This window comes from Salvia hispanica, chromosome 6 (genome assembly GCF_029641045.1).
Source record: "Salvia hispanica isolate PSC_SH4W2 chromosome 6, Shi_PSC_v1, whole genome shotgun sequence".
Taxonomy (NCBI): Eukaryota; Viridiplantae; Streptophyta; class Magnoliopsida; order Lamiales; family Lamiaceae; genus Salvia; species Salvia hispanica.
This window is the reverse complement of record NC_142697.1, coordinates 25,303,223-25,330,968: the sequence shown is the minus strand read 5'-3', so window position 1 is coordinate 25,330,968 and position 27,746 is coordinate 25,303,223. Positions and strand designations below refer to the sequence as shown.

Genomic DNA, 27,746 nt, shown 5'->3' with positions numbered 1-27,746 from the left:
ACGCTGGACGTCCCAGCGGGCGTCGGACCGGTGTGCCAGACGTCCGTCGGTGACGTCCGCCATTAGGTGCGAAGGAGACGGACATTGACGTCCGATGCGGACACGGGAGATCCGCGGCATTCCTGGGATGTCCGTCGCGATGGCGGGCGGACGTCCGCCATTGTGGCAGACCGACGGACGTCCCGATGCGATTTTTTTATTTTTTATTTCACAAACTCTATATATACGGCTCGTTGAACTTCATTTCATTCGTTGAATTTTTTAAATAAAGTGGTTGCATTTTCTCCGTATTCGTATCGAAATTTTAATTCCGTAAATTGTTTAATTTGGTGAATTTGTGATTTATTTTTATTGCGGGAAGTCCGCGCGGAAAGTCTTTGGGATGTCCGCTACTGTGCAGTGACGTGGCAGAAGGTGTTTATGGGAAGTCTGTCGAGAAGTGCGACGGGACATCCGCACCACTGCGGATGCTCTTAGTGTAGTTTAAGGTTGAAAAAAAGAACCTAGCCCAACCACTCAAAGTCTAAATCCGAAGCCCAAATCCAAACACTAATAAAGAATCAAATAAAACCCATAAAAGAGAATAATAGAAACAAGTTTTATTTTAAATTTATGTTTTTATTTTCCCCTTATTACTGAGGGTGCAGCGAAGGCGGCGAAGTGAGAGGAAAAATGGAAGTGACAATGGCGGAGCCCGGCGAAATACTGCCGGAGCGAAACGTCGACATGGAGGCGCTGTATGATATGCTGCGTCAGAGCAAGGGTTCTACGGAGGAGATCGTCGCCAAAATGTTGGCTGTTAAAAAAGAAGCTCAACCCAAATCCCAGCTCCGAGAACTTATTACTCAGACTCTCCTTAATTTTGTTACTCTGCGTCAGGTCTGGATTCTATTCGGCTTCCGATTCATCTAAAATTATTGCTCTTATACTATTTTTTTTTTATCATCGGGTTCAATTTCGTTGCCGGAGACTTGAAATTGTTTAGGGTTTAATAGATTTAGGCGCTTTTGTATTCACTTCATATCCATCTGGATTAAGCGAGCTCTGCTTTAGGAATGGTATTATTAACAGATTGAAATTGATAAATCATGTGAATTTGGTAGACAGTAATTTTTCGATGGGAAGTGGTGTAAGTTTGTTGATGCCCTTAGCTCACATGTGCCTACTACTTCTCAATGCCTATGCTTCTGCGTTAATATTACATTTCAATGTTCATAATAGTACCATGTGAATAAGCTTCATCAGCTGTGAATGGTCTTTAACAGGCTAATAGGTCCATCTTGATTGAAGAAGATCGTATTAAAGCAGAATCTGAGCGTGCTAAGGCACCTGTAGACTTGACAACCTTGCAGCTTCACAACTTGATGTACGAGAAAAATCACTATGTCAAAGCAATAAAGGCATGCAAGGATTTTAAGACGAAGTATCCTGACATTGAACTTGTACCCGAGGAAGAATTCTTTAGAGATGCACCGGAAGAAATTAAAAGCCCTGAATTATCAACTGATAGTGCTCATAATTTGATGCTCAAAAGGCTCAACTACGAGCTCAGCCAGGCAAGCGTTGCTAATGAAATAATTATGTTTAAGCAGTTTCTTTTGCATTACCTGCATGATCTTTTATGAGTCCATTATTGAACGTTAGTGATGTACTATGAAGAATACTCTCACATTGTTGATAGTTTCTGGAATCGGTAGTTGCTCAAGGCTTTCTTACACTAAGAATGCTAGTTTTAATTAAGCTAGAAAACAGTTCATCTATATCTGAATTTGCAAGAGGTAGGCAAGAAACAAAGAATGTCAATGTAGGATTGATAAGTATAATGATTAATGATCAATAGATTGTAGAAATCTGAACCAGTGATAAAGGTGGACAGACAGATATGCCTAGGTTTATATTGGATGACTAAGTATTAATCGTTGCTCGGATGCCCTTAAACCTTGATATTCATGATAATCCTTCATGATAAAGGTGGACAGACAGATATGCCTAGGTTTAGATTGGATGACTAAGTATCAATCGTTGATCGTATGCCCTTAAACCTTGATATTCATGACAATCATTGTTATTTTTATTGCTTGGAAGTGTTATGCATGACTATTTCTAGAATTCCGACTTAGTGTTAAGATTTTGGAAATTTTCAATATTTCAATGGTAATGCTTTTATCCTCTTTATCTCTCCATCACTTTCGCTACTGGTTTCTGTTTCCAGCGCAAAGAGCTATGCAGGCTGCGTGAAAAATTGGAACTACAAAAGAAAGCTCTCCAAGAGACAATTACTAACAGGAAAAAGTTCTTGTTGAGTCTCCCTTCTCACCTTAAGGCCCTCAAGAAAGCATCATTGCCCGTGCAGAATCAGTTAGGGGTTCTGCACACCAAGAAGCTAAAACAGCTTCAGTTAGCAGAGTTACTTCCACCTCCTCTTTATGTTATATACTCTCAGCTTCTCGCTCAGAAGGAAGCCTTTGAAGAGAATATTGAACTAGAGATAACGGGAAGTATAAAGGACGCACAAGCGTTTGCTCGTCAGCTAGCTAACAAGGACTCTGGTAATCTACTATGCAGATCATTCACTGGATTTTTCTTGATTAAGATTCATACTGCAACAACAATCCTTCTTATGTGCTGTTTTTCCTCTCTGATCTGAGCTATTGTTTCCAGCTGCCTCAGCAAATTCAGAGAACTCCAAGCTAGAGGATGATGTGCCGGATGAGGAAGATGATGGTCAAAGGAGGAGAAAGCGGCCAAAGAAGGTTTCTAGCAAGGAGAATCTTGAACAATCTGGAATATATCAGAATCATCCCCTTAAAGTTATCCTCCACATAAATGACGATGATGCTTCAGACTCGAACTCGACTAAACTCATCACCTTGAAGTTTGAGTTTTTAATAAAATTGGATGTTGTATGTGTAGGGGTTGAGGGTTCTGAAGAACCCCCTGAAAATAATATCTTGTGCAACTTATTTCCAGATGACACTGGCTTGGAGCTCCCTCAGCAGGTTTGCTTTTCAGATTATATAAGCCACTAATGAACTTCATGCATCCTCTGTTCCAATCATAATAAAGGCTTTAAATGTTGCAGTCAGCTAAGCTCTCTTTTGGTAGTTCTCTTTCATTTGATGAAAGAAGAGCTTCAAGGCCGTACAAATGGGCGCAGCATTTGGCTGGCATTGATTTTTTGCCAGAGGTGTCACCTCTGCTTTCAGTCTCTGAAGAATCAAATCGTGAAACAACTAAGCATCCTTCTGTTTCAGCGGGTCTGTCAGTTTATCGTCAGCAAAACAGGGTGCAGACTGTCGTACAAAGAATTCGTGCCAGGAGAAAGGCTCAGCTGGCTCTTGCGTGAGTCACTACCTTGGAACAAATGGATGTTGTACGCATCCTGAAGATCTTGTTGAACTAGCTCTTCTTTTTTTGTTCTGTACGAGCAGTTTGAATTTAGAAGAAATACAGTACTTAATTGTAGTGGTCCTTGTGAATCCTAACTCTCTTTTGCTCGCTTGAAGTTATGTTTTCCAGAAATGTGGTTTCTTTTCTTTGATGCGCTTCTGATTAGAGTGTTGAATTGAAATGGTGATTTATGTTCTGTATACCCAAGTGACTCATGTGCTTCATTTTAAACATGAACTATGCTTTCATTTTAAACCATGTTGGCTGATTTTCAGGGAATTACTCGACTCACTAGGGAACCTTAAATGGCCAACTCTGACCTGTGAGAGTATCCCATGGGCCACACACACACCACGCTGCAAATTGCATGGCTGGTCGTTCATACCTACTGCTGGCAATAATTCTGGATCTTTTTCTGTTGCTGATGCTGAACAAGGTCAGGATTTAAAAAATACTGATGCACATAATAAAACTGGGGCCTCCAAAGAGGATATGGAGACTCTAAAAGAGGATGGAGAGCTCCCATCTTTGCTTCCAGTTGCTACTGCTGTTAATGATGATGCTAAACTAACACCTTCCAAAGGATCTGAATTTGAGCATTCTGGAAGGCTGAGTTTGATTTCAGCAAGTATCGTATCTCCTCTAAAAAACAAGGGGAAGTCGCCAAGTTTTAAAAGGCAAGAGGATGACATTGATCTCATGCTGGAATCTGAAAATGAGGATGAGCCAATCCAGTTAGAGGATCTGTCTGATTTATCACGACAGGAGGGACCAGTAGTCGTAGACAATGCATGGGCTGATTATGGGGTCAAAGGATATACTCTTGAGCTAGTCCAGAAGTTGGATAATGATGATAAGATCATGATACTCAAAGCTAAGGTCAGACCTGTTACATGCTTACATTTTAAAATTACTAAATTGCTGCCAACTTACTCTGAAATTCTTTTTTTTTGCTCAGATAAAGATTAGTAAGGAATATCCTCTGAGGCCTCCTCACTTTGAGCTGAGTCTGTATAATTCATTTCAAGGGAAGAATAAATCTGAAACCATATGCTCCGAGTTTTCCAATGAACTTTCTGCAATGGAAGCAGAGGTCAGAATCAAGCTTTTTACCGAGTAGTAATTGTATAAAAAATGGTTCAGTTTCCTAATACTAGTATTTTCAATATTGCAGGTCAACATTCACCTTATGAGAATGGTACCTTTGGATGAAGAAAATATTGTCCTAGGTCACCAGGTTCTTTGCCTTGCAATGTTATTCGATTTCTTCTTCAATGATGGGAACCTGTCTTGTGAGCGGAGGTATAATTCAGTTCTGGATGTTGGTTTGTGCAAGCCAATAAATGGTGAGCTCGTCTCTCGATCCTTTAGAGGTAGGGATCGTAGGAAGATGATTTCTTGGAAGGAGAGGAGCTGCACTTCTGGCTACCCTTACTAAGTGCTGGGAATCCTGCTCAAGAAACGGCTACCTCTATCTTCACGAAGATTTTTGGCAATTTACAGATGATGGAATCCCAGTTTCGTATCACTGCATTTGACATTGCCATGCTTGCCGGAACTGGAGGTTGTGTTACCGGTGATCAAGGTTGTGCTGTTAAATTTTCAAATTGTATTTGTATGTCACTGTTTTGTTTAATGTCATTTATAGTAGTAGAATGCAACATTTAAGGATCCAAATGTCCAGCCCCTCATATTCGAAACAAAAGAACTGTGCATTGAGAGTCTAATCATATTTCAGCACCTGACAAACCTTCATCTAATCGTATGTAAAGATTTTCTGTTGTACTATGACAGTCTCAAGTGAATTATTTCAAATTATAAAAACAATCCAGTAGCTTAGGATATCACAAAATTACCAGATTGCTCTTGACCATTAATCGATAATTGAATTTAAAACAGGGGACACCAATTTCTTATTTCTCCCAATTAAGAAGTGAAATTCATTTTAAATACTAGCTACCAACTAATTTTGTTATAACTCACTCCATATGTTACGGATTTATAGTATAATAATATTATCATTATGATAAATTGGTTTAAAATGTATATTCAGTATATGATAAAATAATGTTTGCTAAAAACAAGTACCCCAGACGATTCAATTTCAATTCAATCCTTCCATGAAAAGATAAAATGAGTGTCCTCAAAATCAACCTCCACCTTCATCCCCACCGCCACCAGCTCACCCTCCGGCCGCCGAAGCCCCACTTCCTTTTCCTCACATCCGGTGAACAGTGCGTTAAGCCTTCGCCTCCCGTTGTCGGACTTTTCTACTCATCATCCACCAAGCATGTCAGGCATCCCAGGTTCAATGCGGCGGCTTCGTTTTCGATCAAAAAGGATAAAGACGAAGAAGAAATTGAAGATTTTGAGGAATACCTAGCGGTAGACGGCCAAGTCTATCAGAAGACGTTAAGATTGGTGGAGTGCGCAATGTTTGCCGCTGTTTCCGCTTTAGCTTTTCTATTGAGTAACTCTCTCGCCATTGAGGTATTCATTTTTCGTTTAATTTCCAATTCAGACAATTTAACGAAGCCTTATGCAATTTGGATTTGTTAGTTTGTGCCATTGCTAACTGATTCTTAAGCGAATTTATTGATTCTGGGAAAGGGAAAAGTTGTGTTCAGTATGTTAAAAATGTTAACTTTGGATATTTGGTTGCAAATTGAATTCAATACTTGTGTCAAAAAGTACACACATGAGGCAACAATATTACTAAAGCCAGATTAGTCTTTGCATTGCAATGATTGAGGTTATTCTCAATTCAGCAATCACTTTATCATTACTGGACCATGTACCAGGATGTTGTATCCCTTAAATACTAGGAGTACTATCTTGATGAATGATAAATATTGCTGTTGCGACTAAATGCACTGGCCTCCTGTTCTGAATTTCTACAGAAATATTTTGCCTGTTTCTTTGCTTTGCCAATCGTACTGTCCACTATGAGATGGGGTATTGCAGCTGGCCGCAAAACAATGGTATGTCGTGCTCTGAGGTTTTTTGCTACATATCGTCACTCTAGAGAGTTTTATGTGGATTATGCAATGATCGTGTTGTCTCATGATCTTATTAGGTCGCAACAACTGTGCTATTATTTGTCCTATCTGGTCCGGTGAAAGCAATTACATATTTGGTGAGTTCCGTAATGTCTTATAAGAAGTGCTCTCAGCCTTGCTTATTGCTACCAATTCTCTTGATACTCGTTTCATTTGCATGATTGCATCTGAACATGCTTAAGGTTTCTAAAGGGGGCTTAGATAAGTGATACGTTCTGAATAACAGGCACACTTACTTATCGTATGTTGGACTAGTAAATACCTGGGGAAATTCACATCTCTAGACTTTCAAAAGATTTTTTTTATGGCCACAGATTTTTATCATCTCAAATTTCAATGAGGTTTTAGGGACATTCTAACTTGAGCTTATATTTTTCGGGCAGTTATTGCATGGTTTTCTGGGCTTCACCATGGGCACCTTGTGGAGGTAGGCATCATGTACGCGCAAGCTTATCTGATAGACTAACTGGCATTCTATATCTCTGTAAGACTGGTTTCTGACTAAAAGTCTAAAGCATTTGGATCTCTCCTGGTTTGAGCTGATATCTCTTTGGGTTACTAGCATCTTCATCCTTCTCCCCGTAGTCACAAAAACTCATATGTGGTTTTAGTGAGACCAAAACTGACATTCTGTCTATTCTTGTCAGGTCAAAGGCAAATTGGCGTACCTCAGTTTCCTTGTGCGCAAGTGTATAGCTTTACCCCTAAATTCCTTTACCATCTCTCTACATGTATATGCAATAGTGGCACAAAAATGTGGCTTTTATTTGTTTGCAGGTTCGAGCTATAGGAGCTCTGGCTAATGTTGTCATCGCCTCATATTTAATCGGAGAGAATATACTAGCATTGGTAAACTATTTACATAGTCCGTACTAGTATATTCATATCACTAAAAGCAACATACTTGGCTCATTACCTCTTTTATGGTTTGTAGATTACGATAAATGTTCATGCCCTCGTCACGTACGTCCTCTCATCCATAGGCATCATTGCAGTTCCTTCGATGAATCTCATATACTGCATCTTTGGGTTTCTGGTATGTGCAATCTACCACTTTCTTTCCCTGCGCACGATTATCCTACTCACACTCACGCAATCTCTTGGCAGCTTTTGCTGAACTGCGGTTTCTTTGTGTTCTTGCTGCATCTTTTGTATTCCATATTCTTGACAAGGCTTGGTTTGAAGGCTTCACTTAAACTGCCAAAATGGCTGGAGGCTGCAATATAATGGATGTTTCGTGCCTTCGCAGATAACAATTGTTGTACAATGTAGCCCCTATTCAATATTCTTAGCTCATGCTCCAAAATTCATTGAATTTCAGTGAAATTATAACTGTTTGGAAGCTTTGAAGCTTTGTAAGATTTTTTAAAAAAACATCTGTAATAATTTAATTGAAATAGAGTCGGAACAGTAATATAATACTGTTATGTATACTTGACTAATGAATATTTTAAAATTGTTCTTTTCCATATTACTTAACTATTTTTCACCCGCACGAATTGTGCTTAATTGTAATAGGATTAAAAATCTTAATTAAAAGACTTACAACTCAAGATTCTTGTAAATTCGATTCATTAACTAGTGTTATTGTTTTCATTTGCTAGATGCATCAATATCACCGAGTTCTCAAGCTGTAGGATGCATGAAAGATGAAAACTGGCCGAGTCCAGACATTCTGTACAAACATCCACTAGCACATGCCACTGCAACAATGAATAAACTTCGAATGCTGGTGAAAATATCGTTAGCACGATTCCCAGCTGCAAGGAGACATCTTGCTAGCAGCTGTTTATACCTTATAACACGGTACAGATAGAGAGCTTCTTGCTCATCGATGATGTGGAATCGAGAAAATGAACTCTCATCACATGTCAATGATCGCTTCATCTATCATACGTTGAGGCTCGGAATCGCTGGAACTATGTTCTGGATTAAGTTCCATATATTTAATCTGAGTAGTTAAATCATGTAATAACCTTATAGAACATGAAGAGTGTACCAAAAATGGCAACAGAACAATTTGTGGTAACAAAACTAGTCTAGCACTAGTTTTTGTGATATACTCCTAGTAACTTATAAGCAAGGAAACTAAATTCATGTACCCCATACATCCTAAAAATGAAATAGCAAAAGGAAAGAGGACCTTAAAATGGGGTGTAGAGTTGCCTAATTTGAACAATTACAGCAACCAACATGTAAAACCTAGTCTCAAACTAAAGAAATTTAAAGGAATGTTGTTTGCAGAGCTCCATCACTGCCATATTTGTAGAGACACAGCCAGGTGGTCCCATCTTAGGCTTCTTTTCTAGTTATCCTGCATTTAGACGTGACCAGATTCAATTATTTCCAGAGACTGAAAATGCAGTGAATTTCCATATCCAAAACAAACTGGTTTCAGCATTCATTTTTCATAGCAGAACTAGAGCAATGTAAATAAGCATATTCGAATAATAAAGAAAATATATCATTCCATATGAGGACGTTAGGGAGGACCAGCAGGAATATGTGCTGTGAAAACGGATTTTATATCAGGAAACGCCTGAAAGTATTTGTTACCTGAAGCAGTAAATTCCCAGAGCTGTTGTTATTTCATGAACGATGGATGTTACGAAATGCATATATAGCACCACTGCATATGATAAAACAAAACTATGATTAAGATCAAGAGGAAACTCAACACACTATCTTTGGAGATGTCTTTTCTCTGGGTTCAGGGGAGCAAATAATTGAAATTTCAAAGGGAGCCCGTATATGCAAAGCGCGTACCTGAGTAAGCAAAGAAACCAAGCAGAACCCAGAACTCGTCAACGAGAGGAACCCTGCAACAAAAATGAAGATCAAGAAAGTGTTAAATAATCAAATCAAAATACCTTAGTATCTCCCTGTCTCCGATTACAGAATATGAGATTAAATAATTGTTTCAGCACATACCCATCATTTAGACTGGCAGTGAGTGCATTTGCTATGGCAAAAGGAAGATATAACAGCGACTGCAAAGAGTAAGACACAAGTCAAAAGACTTCTGCAGAAATATGGCTAGGTCAAACCTAAAGTTAATTATACCCCCCATCACTTTCCTTTTAAAGTATGCTGAACCTAATCATCCTTATTAAATGTCATGAAGAACTCTATAGAAGAATTAAGCATTGCTCTTACCATGCACATGCTTGTCTTCAAGCCCTTGGGTTCGTCACATATATGAGCGAGAATCATCCTTCCCTGGAACACAATCAATTTAGTAAGAAACTTTTTAGACACTCTAGGACAAGAAGACAAACACAATGTTTCATTATTTCGAAGCCAATAAAGTAGTCGTATTATCATGCAGCAAAGCTTGAACTAGAAGGAAATATTACCACAAGGAACCCGAATGACAAACCAATACCCAATATGACGAGGTGTGGGTAGTTGCCCAGTAAATCAAGAGGAGACAGATAGTCCCTGCACGATAATACACAATATTAAATTATAAACAAAATGTCTAATAACACAGATAGTGGGATATCAAGCAATACCAGAAAAGAACTCCACCCAGTAGAAGAGCAAATGGGTAAAGCTGTCAATATACAAGATCAAGATATTAGTTAAAATTCAAAAGAGAGATTATTTGGATAAAAATTGTAATCTGATCTATTGATCGGTACGTCAAATGTGCATACCATTGCCAAAGCTAGCAGCATGCTCCCTTTTTTTGCTCGAACAATCTTATAAACATTGTACACACTGCACGTAAATGTCATATATTTTAAGAAGAATTTAAGCCAACCCTAACAATAACATGCCATAGTTCTGTACACACTGCACGTAAATGTCATATATTTTAAGAAGAATTTAAGCCAACCCTAACAATAACATGCCATAGTTCAATGTGGACCAGCAGTGATTATTGTTAAGAAATGAATGCCATTTGGACTATTAATGTCTTGTTTCTGATGTGAATATATATGACTTGCAAGAACCAAAGAGAGAGAGCAAATTTGGAAGCATTAATTGTGTCAGCCTATACGTTCATACAATAATAAACATATTAAAAGTGTATTTAGGTGAAAAAATTATTTTTGGACCTTTTTTACAAAGCATCATCACTGTGGTCAAATATAAAAATTGTACTCACTTGAATAAAACTGTAGGTATAACTGCAAAGACTATCATCATGAACAATGCGGCGTTATACATCGGCATTTCTGGGAAAACAAAATGGTATTAAAAAGCAACAATGTAATCAAAAGAAGCTGGCCAGAAGAATACACAATTCTAAGCAAGATAAAAGAGGCACAGCATCAACAAAATGATATCACTATGGAGGGCTGATAAAGGAACAGAGACCTAATAAGTAGTAACATTGTATGTCAGAATCATAATAAATTAAACACCACATTAATAAGATACTCCCCATATCAGATTAAAAGGAAGTGACACTACATAGTCTACATTACTACAATGATGAATATGTACATGGTAGTGTCAAATATCATCAACCCCGAAATAATTTGCTAGACTAACCATTTACAATCGGAACCCAGCTGGAGAATGGGATGGATTTTCCAAACGGCTGGGCCCACCACTCAGTACCTGGAAACAAAGCAATTCAGAGGTTTTAGGTGGCAGATAAAATAAGAGCAAAAACATATAGGGTTTTAAGTATTAGCAGGGAAGTAAAATGAGAGAGTAATACCAACAATAGCAGTGAAAAAATGGACAGAGTATATCAGCAGAAGGCCTTCAGTAGGTCCATTAATGATGGGAAGAATAAGCGTATTGGTGAAATAGCTGCAACAATGCAACAAATAAATTAATACTAAAAGATATAGCAATATACTACAGTTTGAGAGGCATCAACCAAAGATCTACATACTTCTCCCATGTAGCACAGTAGAAAGGGACAGCTGATATAACCCAGAACCAAAAAGTATTCCTACCACACATGGCAGTGCTTCCAAAGGCCAAGGCCTCAAACTGGATAAGAAGAAACCAAACAGAAAAATCAAGCAGCATAAGTATGGGAATGCCTTGCACAAAAAAAAACTTCCATACATACCGCACACCCAAGAGCATCACAGCCTGAGATTTGCCAAGGCAGCAATAGGGTAACATTACAGTCAGCACTTCACAAATGAAGAGAAGAAAATAATGCAGTAGCAAAATCAAAGACTGGAAACGATTAAAGGGACAAACATTACCATGGTCAAAAAGTTCTCCCAATGGACTAGAAGAATTTGTTCTTCTTGCTTGCTTTCCATCAACAGCGTCAAAAGTCTAGTGTGAATATTAGAAGAAAAGAAATAACAGACATGAGCAACAAACTCTTCAAACATAACCAGGTATTGAAACTCCAGGCAATTGAAATTGAGCAATTGTATTGTTTTAAACAGTAAGAAAACTGATAGTATCTTGCAATTCAACATTTGCTAAAACTGCACTGCAGAGGGGTGGGGGCTTAGGAATGCAGGCAGCTTGTATAACTTTTAATTTGCAATAAGGAAATATGAACTCTCCAAATAAATGAAGTGATAAGCAGAGATATGAATTTACTTGGTATAAGAAGAGCAGTAATCCGTGGGCAAAATTAACCCATCTTGGAGGAGGTGAATCCAGTTGAGGTGAATATATCTGCATAGAATCAGATACGCAGGAAAAAAAATAGTATTTATCACCAGGTTGGTGAAGAATGCAAGATTTGCAAATTCATCATCACTTCATGTGTGATAATTTGAAGTGGATGAGCACCTAATATTATAACAGCTCCAAATATGAACTTTGGAAAATCATTGAATACTAAACTTTCTTAATATGGAGAAAACCCCCTGGGCAACAGCCTCTAAACACGCGAGTGTGTGAGTACATGCATGTGTGTGTTTGTGTGACAGAGAGAGCGGATGAGAGCACTCACATATCCAAGCAATGCAGATGTAACCAAAAACATTGATCCTGTAAGTGTAATCTGGGTAGAAAACAAAGATAGCAATTAACATGACAATAGACAGAAAAAATGTGGAAATAAACAATATATATATTCAAATGCTATGAGAGGGTAACCAGAGAACACTTACCATGTTAGGTCTGCAAACTCAGCCCATGCACAAAAGGAAAAAATTAGATATTAGCGACAATCACTGGAAATGGTATAATGCACAAAAAAATATAACTCCATGGTGCACATGTTCATGAAAGTAATCTGGTTCCATGTCTATATCATTACATAAGAACCACGTATTCAGGTTCCATGTCTACACAAAACACAACAAGATAACAACAAGAATCACTCAGCAGCACTAAATAGGACAGACTAGGATGCAGCCCAAGAATGGATTATGATGTTATATCGGAAATATGTGTCATGCTTGAAACAAAAAAATGCTAATTTTCTTCAGTATACACGATAACAACAATAAGATCCCTTTTAAGTCTCCTAACAATTCCTAAGAAAATAAAAGACAAACAATAACACATTTCTGGCCAAATCCCACAAGGCCACACTCCTCCTAGTTTTTCAGCTAAAATCAGAAAAGCATCCAGCTTTATAACACTAACACCACTCCAACAAAACAAAAGAATATCTTGCATCTTCAATAAAACAAATACTACTAGAAAAGAAATCGATAAGATCCAGAAAAATTACTCATAACATCACCACACACACACACACAGGGATTGAACTCACGGCATCCATAGAGGGAACAAGTTGACGCAGCGGGTCCAGAAAGGCTGCAGCACGTATTTGGACACTATGGAGTGATCAACTCCGCTATACTTGTGCTTCCGCAACGCCGCAACTCCATGAGCTCCGATGTATCCCATTCTATTCCTTCCCTCTGTGATTTCACCTTAGATATGCAATAATACAGATCTTCCGATCTATAAAAAGATATAAATCCAGGCAAAAAGAAGACACGAAAAGGGAAAAGTGAGAAATCTGTGCAGATCGAATCCTGAAACTGGAAAAGGAAATAAAAAAAACATACACACGAATAATGCACGCGTTTTACATAAACTATCTCTCACATTGAGGAAAAAGGCGGATTCTCTTTCAGTTTTTCGCAATTAGACACACAAACGGAATAGAAGATTAATGGAATTCGAATTCACCTTCGTTGCAAACTGAGACTGTGAGAGAAGACAGACAAGGGTAATCGAATAAAGTTGCTAACGCTTTTTCCATTGTTTCACATATAATTAAAAACGTTAATTACTATTTTTTACTACATTTATAATTATTTTAAATTAATAGAATTTTCTCTTCCATATTCCTTATTCTCTACTAGTGTGAATCAATCTATTCCTATATCATTTGATAAAATCACCTGTCTGTTCAAACATTTCAGATGTACTTAGATTTTTTAAAATAAACTATTATTTCAATACACATTTATCGTTATAGTTCGAATAATTACTTGAAAATTGAAATTTTTATAGAGAGAAAATTTTTAAAAATTACAAAAATATAGTACATGCATAAGTAAATCTACACTACAGTTAAGGACAACCTCAAGTTCAATTTATTAAAAAAAAAAAAAAAAAAAAAAACTCAAGTTCAATTATGAGCCTTGGCATTAATATCGAATCAAGATGATATATAAATGCACGTGAATATATTCTACACTGTATTTATAATGTATAGATTTATTCAACGCTGCATTTATTACTCCATATTATTGTACGTACAATTACATATCACTATAATATAACTACTAGATAAACTTGTAAATTTCATCTAAAGCTTAAATAACAAACACAAACTACTGGAAAAGATTTAGTAACAGTCTAATTTCATGTAAAGGGGGAGGAAATAGGTCACTTATAGTGGGACACACCAAAAAGGAATATAAGTCATTTATCTTGGGACGGAGAGAGTATAACTTTGACTTAACTTCAGTCTAGTCTCTAGTGCATTTGGATGTCAAATATGCATGCTTTTCCAATTCATCAATCAGTGCATTCCTACTTGTTAAACTCTGCTAATTCAATTTCAAATTCTGAATAAGTATTAATATTGAAATTTACAATAATCTTACTTTTTCATAAATGGGCTGTGGTTGATTGAATGTCTCCTGATGAAATGGGCTTTGTAGCAAGTAGGCTAGTATTACATGGCCCATCAAGGTTATCATAACTTATTAATTAGTTCTATAATATACACGGGCTAATATCTCCCTTTTAACGCGTCATAGAACTTAATTACATGGTAGTATGAAATTGATAGTTCTATAATTTTTAAAATTCTTATTTTACATCCATACATTTAACTTGAGAATGCAATGCGGCTTCCAAACAATCTCTCATTTTTTTTAAATCATAATAAAATATTATTGAAAAAGTTGGTTTTGATCTTATAGGGCTCGTAACCGAAGCGGCAGTTACATTATTAATTCCTTGAAAATTAATTCATGCCTTTCATACGTTATACGTTGACGATCATAACATGCGAAAGTCGTGCGGGTGCTTGAACCTGGCACATAAATCAGGTGTGTAAGACCCAACCATGGTGCAAGTGTGAAACTCAACACCTAGTACATGTGTGGGACCTGACTTCAAACTTGACTCAAGTTTACTAATGCTCAGCGAGTTAAGGCGATTTACATACTATAAAAAAAATTTAGGGTGGTAAGTCGGTTTATGAACAGTCAGAATGTATGCAGTCTTGTTGAATAAGTGTTAATGTGTCATCTTCGACTCGACTTGGAGGAGGTGTTACTCTTTATTTTTGTTGTGTTGTGCCACTACATATATACAGCATGAAAAATGTTCATGCTGTTGATATAACAATATTATTAATAAAACTAAATGGAGTAAAAGAAATCAACTCCTACACATATCACGGATTTCATATATGCATTTGGAATCCTCTTTTGGTGATTGTACACACATAATGTCAAAAAGGAAGTGAAGCTACTGAGAACTCTCTCACAAAGTGGCAAGAAACATACCAATGTTTCCTCACTAATAATTCACTTTGACGTATTCAACTTGTTCTCTTCTTGCATAAAATAATTAAGTGCCGGATTTCTCGCATATCTCGTGATTAATTTAAAATTACACACGAACTACAATACTTGTAAAATCATGAAAACATTATGTAGATTTTTTTTAGATGGTGACCTTTAAGATTTAAGAATAAATTATGTTTGGTGCCAACATATTTTATCGACCTAGATAATCAAAGAATCTTTTTCTATCCCAAGATTGGAGTGGGGGCACTATACTACTAATAGATTGGACTTATTCGTCTCCTTGCTTTAGCAAGTGCAGGCAGGTACAACAAAATACAGCTCACAAATGCCTGTGACCGAGTCAGATTTCCTATTTTTTAAAATTAACACTGCCCCCACCCCACTTGAGCATCTTATCATTTCAATAAAAATTTATAAATGTCTTTTTTAATAATCCTTAATGCTTAAATCTTACCCTAAAGACTTTCACTTCAATAGGAATTTTTTTAGAAAAATTAAGTAGTTAAATGAAGTGATAATAATTTTAAAAAAGTAATGAAAAAATAAATACAAGAGAAAGAAATAATTTTGACATAAACTTATAATAGAATGACTACAAAAATACATATTACTCAGTTACAAGGATTTTATGGAGTACAATTTTTAAAATGTCTATTTCCAATAATCTTGGTAGCAAAAGATACAGATTTAATCTGAAATAAATAAAATAATATTAAGAAAAAATATTAGAGTGTTAATAGATAATAATAGAAGAGAGAAAGTTGGGATAATGATGGTCATATTACCAAAAATAAAAGACATATTTTTTTGGACGAATTAAAATTCTAAAAAATTATTAATATTAGTGAAGGTAGTGCTATTTTTTTAAGAAGTTATATGGAGTAAGTACTTATAAGGGGTCTCCCCAAATTAGCACGATAACAAATAGGATTACTGTGATTTTGCCTCACGATATTGTGCGATTAACTGTAATTTGCTCAATTTTTCTCACAGATATATTAAGAGATCACAAGCAGAGTTTAAACCACTCGCATTTTTTCTATTTTAAAAACTATCTTCATTCTTCAACCATTAGTCACCCGGTCCTTTTAAAACCAAAATGCTGAAAAAATCGAAGATGGAGAGAGGCTGAAATTGATGAGAAAAAAAATGTCTCTCCAAAAAATAATGAGTGCAACTGTGCAAGAATAGTTTAGGAAGGAGAATAATAGTTTGAATAAGAAGATTGTAAAAATCAAATTTACTATACTAGTAGGTTGATATACGATTTTTCTAATTTTCTATACATTTGTATGTAAGAAAATATAAATTTGGAGCTCTTATTATTTTTTTCGTTATTGGTCTCATTAACAGTGTCATGTAAGGGATGTCAATCTAGCCCGAAGCCCGCGGGTTGACCCAAATAACCTGGTAAAATCATAGGGTTAGGGCCGGAAAATTATAACCCAAATACATAACCGGGCTACACGGGCTGACCCGTTTGGGTCGGCGGGTTATGCGGGCTGGCCCGGGTGGGTTGCGGGTTAGCCCATGGGTTGAGCATTTAAAAAAAATATTATCAAATTTTGGGTTTATAAACTTATATATATGAAATATATATGGCATATGAACCTATATATGGTAATTATATCTTCTTTCTCAAATTAAAAGTTAGGGTTAAATGAAATATAGAGTATATTAATATCATAATATGTACTCGTATAATCATATTAAAGTCCATAGAAATTATTTTTTGACATACTTATTATCTATACTATATTTTTTAATTTCGTAGAATTTATTTTTCGGGTAAACAATTAAGAACGTTATTTAACTCCTTTTGAAATGCAAGATTTCCATTTAATTGTCATTTAATTGTATTCATATTCACACGTGCTACTAATTGAGCGATATGTTTATGTATTTTGTTTCAATTTTCAATAGCTATTATTTTTCTTCTCTTGATCACTTTGATAATACTTCACTTTACGACAATCTGTTTTTTTTTATAAATTAGAATATTGAATTGGATAGAAAGTAACAAATAATATCACTTCTGACCCGAATAGCCCGTAGGTTAGCTCGAAACCTGAAGATTCAGGGTTAGGACCAAAAATTTATAACCCAAAAAATCCACAGCCCGAATAACCCGCACCCAAATAGCTCGATAAATCGAATGGGTTGGCCCGAACCCGAGCGGATTAGCCCAATTGACATCCCTATATAATGTTGGGAAAAGAAGAAATATTGATGAAGAGTTAAGTCCCAAGATTAGATAATTAATCATGCCTTGTTCCAATAATTGTCTTGTTCCAAGAATACATTTATTGTAGTATCTCAAGAGTCCCCAACATCCCTATAAATACATGGATGTTGGGTACTATTTCATTATCAAATACAATACATACAATACAATCAATAGCTTTCCAATACTCTCTTCTTCTCAAATATGCCGACTGATCCATTTAACATGGTATCAGAGCGGGTTAGGACTCAGATAAGGTATCATCATCGTCCTTGATACCTTTCTCGGCCCTTCCCGTTTCTTTCCTGTTCTTTTATTACCTTTGTTTTGAACCCACCATAAACCTGCGCAAGTTGCCAGGATGTCAGAAAACAACCAAATCTTAAATAACACCAACCCATCTATGCCGGAAGATTTTTTCCGGCAGTTTGCTGAATTTATGCGCAATGGTTTTGCTCATAATAACCCTCCAGAACCACCACAAAAACCTTACCGGATTGATAACCAACCCCTCCAGATCTCCACCAAACTGAATGGAGAAAATTACCCCTTATGGGCTGTTCTCATCAAGAAAGAAATCGTAGGTCGGGGGATGGCCTCTCACATTACCGGAGTTCCACCCCCTCCACCACAAACTGATCCAACATACCCACAATGGCAGCAGGCAGACCATTGTGTGTTCACATGGCTGGTGAACAGCCTTGAGCATCGGCTAGTTAGCCGAGTTTCCCAACAACCGACAGCCAAACATGTGTGGGATGCACTAGCCGTCACCTACACCAGTGGGGGCGACAAGATCCAGATGTACGACCTCCACCTGAAAGCGAGTAACCTGAGGCAGGGAAACAATTCATTAGAGGATATTTGGAGCACCCTTCAAGAAATCTGGATAGCAATAGACCAGAGGAGAACAAATCCGATGAAGTATCCCGAGGATGTCGAAATCCACGATCAATTAATACAAGAACAGAGAGTATTTCAACTCTTGACTGCAATCGACAACAAGTACGAAACGACAAAGAGGGAAATACTCAAATTGGATCCACTTCCCTCCGTTGAACAAGCCTACGGGATGATTCGACGAGATGAAACTCAGATACAAGTGCTACAACCAGGAAGCATCAGTGGAACCGCCGCTGACGGAATAGGAGCAGGCCTCATCGCACGAGGCCGACAGAACCCCACCGGTGGACAGTCCGGCGGCTCGCGAGGCGGCAATCGGAGTGGAGGAAACTGGAATAGGAGGTCCGACGATGAGGACAAATCAAAATTGGTGTGTTCACATTGCAAACGAAAGAGACACACCAAAGTTTCTTGCTTTGAGTTAATCGGATACCCCGACTGGTGGGAGGAGAAACACGGCAAACCACCTTCTCGCGCACCTTGGAACCGCGCCGGACATGCTGCTATGATCGTCGGAGATCCAACACCAGGCGGCCAGAACCTCGCCACCACCGGGGGCAACCAGCCGGTCGCACAAGCCCGGGGCGGCGATAAAGAGACGAAACCAGGGGCTGTTCCGTCAGCAACACCAGCGGTCAGAACCGGGGCGGCTAATTTTGTCGCCGGAGGAAGTGGGAGTGTAATTGGAGATTGGAGTGATGAGTTAGGAAATGAGGCAGAAGCGGCGCCCAATTTGGGTTCAGGTATTCTAGGTTTTGGGGGCTCTTTTATTAGAGACCCCCAAACCTTTCAAAAATTACAAAAATTACCCCACCCATCTCCAATTTCTCAAAATAACCCCCACCAACATCACCAACCTCATTTCAGCCCCACAAATTTCGAAAATCCCACAAATACCCCAATTTTGTGTCATAATCAATTTCAGCCTCTTGAAAAACACGGATTTGCGTGCATAGTGTCTAGTGATCAAGAAAAAAATGACCGATGGATATTTGACTGTGGGGCAACCGATACAATAACATATGATGCCGCAGATCTCATCGAACTTCATAAACCTCATAAATCCCATATTCAGACTGCGAATGGGGAATTTACTGTTGTTGAGGGGGCCGGGACTGTAAACATATCACCTACCCTGCAATTGTCAAATTGTCTCTATATTCCTTCGATGTCTCATAAGCTATTGTCCATTAGTCACGTCACAAAGGAGTTAAATTGTACGTTACTAATGCAGCCACAATTTTGTCTGTTGCAGGATATCCGAACCGGGGAGATAATTGGGCGTGGCACTGAACGTGATGGACTTTACTATGTGGATGAGATAGCTCAAAAAGGAACTGCCATGCTAACTCACGGGTCGGCAGATCGGAAAGCTTGGCTTTGGCATCGACGCTTGGGTCATCCCTCTATCGGTTACTTAAAACTGTTATTTCCTAGTATTATTCCCAAGCATGATATGTACTGTGAAACTTGTTTTCTATCCAAAAGTCACCGAAACTCTTATCCTTTAAACAGTACTCGTGTTGAAACCTTATTCTCTTTAGTACATTCTGATGTTTGGGGTCCCGCACCAGTAATTGGGGGACAAGGTTTTCGATACTGTTTAGTTTTTGTTGATGATTGTACTCGCATGACCTGGGTATATTTTATGAAGCATAAATCTGAAGTTTTCTCACACTTTACTCATTTTTACCACCTTATCCAAACTCAGTTCCAAAAAACTATTCAGATACTTCGGTCAGATAACGGGGGGGAATTCGTTAATTCTAGTATGAAGCAATTCTTTCAAGAAAAAGGTCTTATACACCAAACCACTTGTGCTTATACTCCTGAACAAAACGGCGTTGCCGAAAGGAAAAACCGATCTCTCCTCGAAATGACCCGTTCGATGCTCATAGAATCCCAAGCCCCAAACCATTTCTGGCCAGAAGCCATTGCCACCTCAGCCTACCTTTTGAACCGACTACCTACAAGTATTCTCAAACACAAAACCCCACTGCAAATCTTTTCCACCCTCACAAAAATTCCCCCGCCCTTGACACTTGAACCTCGCGTCTTCGGGTGCTCTGTTTTTGTCCATATCCCTAAACACGAAAGAACTAAGTTATCTCTATGTGCTATTAAATGCGTTTTTGTAGGATATGGGGTAAATCAAAAAGGGATATAGGTGTTTTGATCCAAAGTCGAACCGTATGTTTGTTACTATGAACTGCAACTTCCTTGAAACAGAGTATTTTTTCACCCACCTTAGCGGTCAGGGGGAGAGTAATATTAGAAATAACAATGTTATAGACCCGCTAAGTTGGATGACAATGCCAATGCCAACGCCAAGCAATCCTGAGCCAGACCTAACAGAGAAAGCAGCAAGCAATTCCGCTGAGCAAGTCACTGATGTGGTAGAGTCTATCGCAGAAGGTGACATCGTTCCAACTATCTCTCCATTGAGGTTATCCAATGTAAGTACTCTTGTGGATACAGATAATTGTTTGGCTAACACTGTGAATACAGAAGAGATTGAAAATTCAACCGAGTCAACAGATGGTGGAAATGAGGGAAACGAGGTCGAAGGAATTGATCATGACAATGGGAGATACATACTCCCACCAAGGCCTAACAGAGGAGTTCCGCCCAAAAGATACACACCAGAAAAAGTTGACAGGAAAAAGCGCTACTCTATTGTTAACCTAGCGAAAGGCCATCTATCAGAAATGGCTCGGGCTTTCGAGAATGCACTATATGAGGAAGAAGAAATACCACAGACATGGGAAGAAGCTATGAAACACAAAAATTGGAGGGAAGCAATGAAGAAAGAAATTGATGCACTGATTCGAAACTGTACTTGGGAAAAATGTGTTTTGCCAGGAGGAAAACGACCAGTAGGCTGTCGATGGGTTTTCACTATCAAGAGAAGACCTGATGGCTCAATAGAAAGGTACAAGGCACGGCTGGTTGCGAAAGGCTACACTCAGACGTATGGAGTGGACTACTCGGAGACCTTCTCTCCAGTTGCCAAGATGGACACTGTTCGGGTATTACTCTCCATTGCTGCTAATAAGGATTGGCCATTGCATCAGTTCGATGTAACGAATGCATTCCTTCATGGTGAATTGAAGAAGGAAGAGGAAGTTTATATGGAGGCACCTCCAGGCTTTGCAGCAAATTTCAAGGTTGGAGAAGGGTGTCGATTGAGAAAGACCTTGTATGGATTGAAGCAATCCCCAAGGGTGTGGTTTGGAAAGTTTGCCGGGGCAATGATGAAATATGGATATACACAGAGTAATTCAGACCATACTCTATTTTTCAAGAAGCGAGGTGACAAGATCACGTGTCTAATCATATACGTTGATGATATGATTATTTCAGGAGACGATCTAGAAGAGATTGAGAACTTAAAGAAAAATCTATTTCATGAATTTGAGATGAAGAACTTGGGTGATCTCAAGTATTTTCTTGGAATTGAAGTGCTGAGGTCAACTAAAGGAATTTTTCTGCGACAAAGAAAGTACATTTTGGATATTCTAGCAGAAACTGGCCTACTGGAATGTAAACCAGCAAGCACTCCTATGGCAGTCAACCATGGATTGCAAATCAAAGAAAAAGCGGAGTTAACCGATCGTAGTCGGTATCAGCGACTAGTCGGAAAACTTATATATCTTTCGCACACTAGGCCAGATATTGCCTATGCCGTGGGAATTGTCAGTCAATTCATGCATAAGCCGCAGACGGACCACATGGAGGCAGCACTTAGGATCTGTCGGTATTTGAAAGGAACTTTGGGGCATGGAGTGTTGTTCTCGAAGAATGGACATCTTGAAATTCATGGATACACAGATGCTGACTGGGCAGGAAATCCAAATGATAGAAAATCCACAGCAGGCTACTTTACCTTTGTTGGAGGTAACCTGGTAACATGGAAGAGCAAGAAACAAAAGGTGGTGGCTCTTTCGAGTGCTGAAGCAGAATTTCGTGGGATCAAGAGTGGGTTGACCGAGATATTATGGCTAAGAAGGTTGATGACAGAAATCAATTTCTCACCGAGCAAATGCCAGTTGTATTGCGATAACAAAGCAGCTATAAGCATCTCACAAAACCCAGTTCAACATGATCGAACTAAGCATGTGGAGGTGGACAGACACTTCATCAAAGAAAATATTGAAAATGGTATTGTTGAGCTTCCCTTTGTTCGTTCAGAAGATCAGCTTGCCGACATTTTGACTAAGGCAGTTGACTCAAGAAGTTTTGAAGAAGTTCTTTCCAAATTGAGCATTGGAGATCCCACTACTCAATTTGAGGGGGAGTGTTGGGAAAAGAAGAAATATTGATGAAGAGTTAAGTCCCAAGATTAGATAATTAATCATGCTTTGTTCCAATAATTGTCTTGTTCCAAGAATACATTTATTGTAGTATCTCAAGAGTCCCCAACATCCCTATAAATACATGGATGTTGGGTACTATTTCATTATCAAATACAATACATACAATACAATCAATAGCTTTCCAATACTCTCTTCTTCTCAAATATGCCGACTGATCCATTTAACATATAAGACTAGCGTAGAATTACTATTCTTAGGCCCCCCTTAAAATCAAATGAAAATTAAGAAGAATTAAAGACCAATATATTTAAAAGTTGAATCAATTTAATCTTGAACAATATTCCAACACACTCTAAAATTGGCATGAACAAATTAATTGGAAACATTGTGAATACAAAATATTTCATTCTCAATGCATACAATATACACACCATAATCTTTGCAGTTATATTTTCAAACAACGATTTTATAAGATTTATTATAATCACACCTGAAGGATCGGATCATGGTACAAATATTCACAAAAAAAGAAAAAAAACCATTATTATGAAAAAATATTAACCAGAAGATGACATAATGACAAATTGCACATAATTAATTAGGATAAACAATTTTACCTTCGTCAAGCATAATTTCAAGAATAATTTCTCACCACAAGTATGTTAACTCTTTAAAGTTAAACAATCCACAACACTTTTGTTCTATCCACACTTTATGATAATTGATTGATTTTTCACACTAATTCAATTTCGAACAATTGAATACGAAGACAAATGTGTCGAATTTTTGTGACTACCCAAATGCATATAATTATACACTAATCTCTGCAGCTTTATTTTCAGCCAAGGGATTTATAAGAATTAATATAACCACACCTAGAAGATCGGATCATATTATAAATAATGATTGTGCGGTCCACTTTTGACCATGTAAATATGATATGAGAAAAAGAATATGGGAAAAGATAGATGATTGGCTTATAAAAAGGGACACAGATATGCTATTAAATAATCAATTATTCATGGCAACGGATAAACAGAAATGGGCAACCAAATAGTAAGAGTGGACGAGGATAAGAAGGAAAGAAATCGTAGTAGTACTAATAAGGAGTACTACTATATAAATATTGATTTCCTTTCCTCAATGATTTCCAAAAGAATGCAATAATTAAATGAAAAGGTTCAAATCATGTATCAGTATCACGGTTACAATAATTAAATGTAGGACCAATGTTTTCCATAATTTATGCACACTATGATTTCTAAGTAAGGAAGTTCTTAATCTAGATTTATTTTAATACTCCAATTCAGATATTTGTATGAAGATTTATGTAATACTGATTGGGATTTCACATTCTACCATTCATAGTATCTCAAACATTGTAATGATTTAATACTGTAATCAATATTAAATATTTAGATTTTATACCATTTTATTTTAGAGAAAGTTTTCTCTGCATTTTTGAGAGGTGTTACCCTAATTTTGGCAATAGCAAGAAATTTCAAAATGAAATTACTTGTAAAGGGTAATACCGTAATATTTGAAAAGATTAGCGGTCAGGAATGACTGCCTAGCTGTATAAATATGCCTCGTCATACTTCAAGATTTTTCCAGAGGAAACGAAATTATTTTGAAAAAGAAACTGACATTGCGATTCTAGGGTTTCATCTTCGGCCGTTACAATATTTTTTTTTTGTGAGTACATTTCTCGACTTGTGTATATATATATATATTACGATTTTATGTAAGGCTGATAGGATAGATTTGATTAACTTTCATTGTTTATATAATTGCAGGACAACACTACGTGAATTGTGGTGTTTGAATCGATTGTTCACACACAAATTCAAAACCATTTCATGTAAGTATGCGATTTGTAGTTTATTCTCGGTTCGATGTAAGCTGTCAACGTTTTGTTATGCATCAATTTCGAATATGTACGCAGTTAAAGTTTATGATAAGAGGTGATAAAAGTTTGTGATTGGTGTGTATATTATTTCCTTTTTTTTCAGATCTAGATGATGGATCTATGAAAATATGCGCTTTTTAATGGAATTTCTTAAATAATCTACCTGTAGTCGTGGTTTCTTATCCATTTGCAGTTTCACGTGTACTCATTATATGGATGTGTCCTTTGGATTCGCATTTCAGAAGCATTTGTGTATCTCTTGTGCTTAAATTGTCAATTTAATAATAGATCTCTATCTGTATTGGCAGTACGTTTAAAATGTTTTCAAGTTTGATGAAGGGGGTTGTTAATACGTTTATTGGACATTTGGTGAATTTTTTTTTGAATTTTGATGAATAACATTTCTGATATTCATCTTTATGGTTTTGCCAAGCTCAAAATCTTCATTGTTTTTTGCATTTTCTATTTTTTCATACCTATTATTCTCCTTATGGTTTTGGGTTTTGGCCATCCACGAATGCTTGGTTGTCATTCTACATAATTGTACACTGTTTCAATCTTTATATGCCATCATTTTCTTATTATTATGCACATTCTCCTTCATTACCCAGTTTTCCAATCTTCTTATTCCATCTTCATCTGGTTATCCTGCAGTTAAGAGTAGATGATATAATGGAGACAAAAGGTGGGAAAAAGAATTCTAGTACTAGTAAATCTTCATTTTACGAAGCTCCCCTCGGATACAGCATTGAAGACGTTCGACCAAACGGTGGCATCAAGAAGTTCAGATCTGCTGCTTACTCGAACGTGAGTATCTTCAACTGTCACCAAGTTTTGCTGTTATGCATAGTATTGTTTTTAATATTGTGAATGCAAACTGAGATCATTTTCTCTTTGTTTTTGCAGTGCGCTCGCAAGCCATCCTGATATTCCTATATTGTTTCCCCACCGCGTCAATTAGACGCCTTACAAGCTTTTTTTGCAATTAGTTTAGTTTTTTTCCCGTACACTCCTTTTCTTCATTCTTGGCCGTCTTCGTTTCTGCTCTCTAGTGGTCTGCTGCTTCTTATTTCAAAATGGCTTTAACTGCTTCTGCAATAGGGTTTGAAGGTTTTGAAAAAAGACTAGAAATCTCATTTTTTGAACCAAGCATCTTTGCTGATCCTGAGGGTAATGGGCTCCGTTCTCTTTCAAAATCCCAAATTGATGAAATTTTACAACCTGCTGAATGCACCATTGTTGATTCATTGTCAAATGAGCATGTGGATTCATATGTCCTCTCTGAGTCCAGCCTTTTTGTTTATCCCTATAAGATCATCATCAAAACCTGTGGGACAACGAAATTGCTTCTGTCGATCCCTCCCATACTCAAGCTGGCTGGGTTCCTTTCTCTTTCTGTTCAAGATGTGAAGTACACGCGTGGAAGCTTCATCTTTCCTGGAGCTCAATCATTCCCGCATCGTTCCTTCTCTGAGGAAGTTTCTGTCCTTGATGGCTATTTTGGAAAGCTTGGTTCAAGTGGAAGCAAAGCCTATGTTATGGGAGGCTCTGATAAGCAACAGCAATGGCACATTTATTCTGCTAGTGCCGGTCCCAGCGTAGCTGATAATCCTGTGTACACACTAGAGATGTGCATGACTGGGTTAGACAGGGAGAAAGCTGCTGTCTTCTTCAAGAATGAGTCCAATGTTGCAGCTGTGATGACCAACACGTCTGGCATAAGAAACATCCTCCCCAAATCACGCATTTGTGACTTTGAGTTCGAGCCCTGCGGTTATTCTATGAACTCAATTGAAGGTGATGCTGTGTCAACCATTCATATTACTCCTGAAGATGGCTTCAGTTACGCGAGCTTTGAAGCAGCGGGCTATGACTTGAAAAGTATGAATCTTGGTGCTCTGGTTGAGAGGGTCTTGGCTTGTTTCGAGCCAAAAGAGTTTTCTGTATCTGTGCATGCTCAATATGGCGCTGAGTTGTTTGAGGAGATCTGTTTCCCGGAGTTGAAGTGTTACAATGGTGGAGAGAGAAGCGTTGAGGATCTGGGTGCTGGTGGTGCGATCACTTATCAGAAATTCGTGAAGTCTGTATCCTGTGGATCTCCGAGGTCCACTCTGAAATGTTTCAGAGATGAAGATGACGAAGAAGAAGAAAGGGAGTAGTTTGTGTCGTTTTTACTATTCAATAAATGTTTTCAAACTATTGTTGTTTTTGCATTCTTTGTTTTCGTACTACTGTCTTGGTATTCTGTTGTTTCAATGACTGAAATTGTTATGGAGTATTTTGTGGGTTTGATTTCTTTTATATCTGGGCCACTTGCATTTCTTTCCGCTTCAATTTTTGAATTGACCGAGTCATGTTTGTCAACTTATAAATTTCCATTTGTTAGTATGCCCTGTATTCCAAATTCTAATCCACAACCAGAACATTTTTTTGACTATAAATTGGTACTTAATTTACATTTGTATTGTAGGGACCATTTGGATGCTTTTGCTTTGTGACAAAAGTTTTTATTATGATAGAATAAAAATGATTTCTACTTTTATTTTATTTATTTACTTTGATGATAGAATGAAGGAGAGAATGCAATGTAAATGTCATTTCATCCCTATTTTTATTCGTTTCTCAATATCATTTAATATCATCGTACCAAGAAATTTTTGAATGCTGGTCGCGTACTTTTATTGTGGTGCATACGCTTATTTAATGTCATTTCATATTTAAGATTGCAAGTATGCGAAACCGGGTCCCTACTCACTCCATTTAATACCGATTTTGACCCATTTGAAATTCAATGTAGCCACACCAGTGCCAAAAAAGGGAAGAAGTTATTGAGCATATATAATCTTTTAAAAATCTGTATCTATTAATTATCGATAGGATATTAATATAGCATTACTTTGGGACAAACAATCGTGAGATCCGCCCAAAATCCATCCCAAAATTTGGGTTCAAGACATAATAATAATAATAATATTAAAAATACTACTACTACTACTA

General features: G+C 37.4%; 5 protein-coding genes across 7 annotated transcripts; 4 read left to right on the top strand and 1 right to left on the bottom strand.

Annotated features, from left to right (window-relative positions):
- The first annotated feature begins 608 nt into the window (after positions 1–608).
- Positions 609–5,117, top strand: THO5 (THO complex, subunit 5). Its single transcript, XM_048104756.2, has 8 exons — positions 609–879; positions 1,266–1,556; positions 2,213–2,549; positions 2,662–2,999; positions 3,083–3,342; positions 3,666–4,269; positions 4,349–4,483; positions 4,565–5,117. Exons 1-8 carry the CDS (start codon positions 673–675, stop codon positions 4,826–4,828), a joined length of 2,436 nt encoding a protein of 811 aa, XP_047960713.1. The 5' UTR covers positions 609–672; the 3' UTR covers positions 4,829–5,117.
- Positions 5,118–5,453: 336 nt separating this feature from the next.
- LOC125205506 (uncharacterized) lies at positions 5,454–7,882 on the top strand. The gene is made up of 8 exons (XM_048104485.2): positions 5,454–5,880; positions 6,291–6,371; positions 6,467–6,526; positions 6,833–6,876; positions 7,097–7,139; positions 7,227–7,298; positions 7,384–7,485; positions 7,557–7,882. Exons 1-8 carry the CDS (start codon positions 5,524–5,526, stop codon positions 7,674–7,676), a joined length of 879 nt encoding a protein of 292 aa, XP_047960442.1. The 5' UTR covers positions 5,454–5,523; the 3' UTR covers positions 7,677–7,882.
- Positions 7,883–8,394: 512 nt separating this feature from the next.
- Positions 8,395–13,679, bottom strand: AAPT2 (aminoalcoholphosphotransferase). Of its 3 annotated transcripts, none has more exons than XM_048104484.2 (19): positions 13,536–13,679; positions 13,111–13,304; positions 12,500–12,509; positions 12,340–12,390; positions 11,982–12,059; positions 11,630–11,705; positions 11,488–11,510; positions 11,305–11,405; positions 11,125–11,219; positions 10,953–11,021; positions 10,564–10,633; positions 10,109–10,172; positions 9,965–10,005; positions 9,806–9,890; positions 9,606–9,668; positions 9,381–9,439; positions 9,216–9,268; positions 9,006–9,078; positions 8,395–8,763 (listed from the first exon to the last, which is right to left on the bottom strand). In XM_048104484.2, exons 2-19 carry the CDS (start codon positions 13,245–13,247, stop codon positions 8,742–8,744), a joined length of 1,170 nt encoding a protein of 389 aa, XP_047960441.1. In that variant the 5' UTR covers positions 13,248–13,304; positions 13,536–13,679; the 3' UTR covers positions 8,395–8,741. The 3 variants fall into 3 exon arrangements, with proteins under 3 accessions (XP_047960441.1, XP_047960439.1, XP_047960440.1); XM_048104482.2 differs by having other exon boundaries at positions 13,452–13,564; XM_048104483.2 differs by having other exon boundaries at positions 13,412–13,542.
- A 4,001-nt stretch (positions 13,680–17,680) lies between these two features.
- Positions 17,681–20,154, top strand: LOC148923421 (uncharacterized). Its single transcript, XM_089060737.1, has 2 exons — positions 17,681–19,267; positions 19,780–20,154. Exons 1-2 carry the CDS (start codon positions 17,983–17,985, stop codon positions 19,815–19,817), a joined length of 1,323 nt encoding a protein of 440 aa, XP_088916863.1. The 5' UTR covers positions 17,681–17,982; the 3' UTR covers positions 19,818–20,154.
- Positions 20,155–25,675: 5,521 nt separating this feature from the next.
- LOC125205346 (Adenosylmethionine decarboxylase family protein) lies at positions 25,676–27,050 on the top strand. The gene has a single exon (XM_048104214.2). The coding sequence runs from the start codon at positions 25,826–25,828 to the stop codon at positions 26,906–26,908; it is 1,083 nt and encodes a 360-aa protein (XP_047960171.1). The 5' UTR covers positions 25,676–25,825; the 3' UTR covers positions 26,909–27,050.
- The last annotated feature ends 696 nt before the right edge of the window (positions 27,051–27,746 follow it).

Coding starts and splice junctions, on each gene's coding strand:
- THO5 (XM_048104756.2), top strand. CDS start 673: ATGGAAGTGACAATGGCGGAGCCCGGCGAAATACTGCCGGAGCGAAAC. Junction 2,550..2,661: donor GCTAGCTAACAAGGACTCTG/GTAATCTACTAT, acceptor TATTGTTTCCAG/CTGCCTCAGCAAATTCAGAG. Junction 4,484..4,564: donor TTTCTGCAATGGAAGCAGAG/GTCAGAATCAAG, acceptor TCAATATTGCAG/GTCAACATTCACCTTATGAG.
- LOC125205506 (XM_048104485.2), top strand. CDS start 5,524: ATGAGTGTCCTCAAAATCAACCTCCACCTTCATCCCCACCGCCACCAG. Junction 6,527..6,832: donor TGAAAGCAATTACATATTTG/GTGAGTTCCGTA, acceptor TTTTTCGGGCAG/TTATTGCATGGTTTTCTGGG. Junction 6,877..7,096: donor ACCATGGGCACCTTGTGGAG/GTAGGCATCATG, acceptor TATTCTTGTCAG/GTCAAAGGCAAATTGGCGTA.
- AAPT2 (XM_048104484.2), bottom strand. CDS start 13,247: ATGGGATACATCGGAGCTCATGGAGTTGCGGCGTTGCGGAAGCACAAG. Junction 11,511..11,629: donor GGGAGAACTTTTTGACCATG/GTAATGTTTGTC, acceptor GGCAAATCTCAG/GCTGTGATGCTCTTGGGTGT. Junction 8,764..9,005: donor CTGGGAATTTACTGCTTCAG/GTAACAAATACT, acceptor GTCTAAATGCAG/GATAACTAGAAAAGAAGCCT.
- LOC148923421 (XM_089060737.1), top strand. CDS start 17,983: ATGTCAGAAAACAACCAAATCTTAAATAACACCAACCCATCTATGCCG. Junction 19,268..19,779: donor GGCGCCCAATTTGGGTTCAG/GTATTCTAGGTT, acceptor TGTCTGTTGCAG/GATATCCGAACCGGGGAGAT.
- LOC125205346 (XM_048104214.2), top strand. CDS start 25,826: ATGGCTTTAACTGCTTCTGCAATAGGGTTTGAAGGTTTTGAAAAAAGA.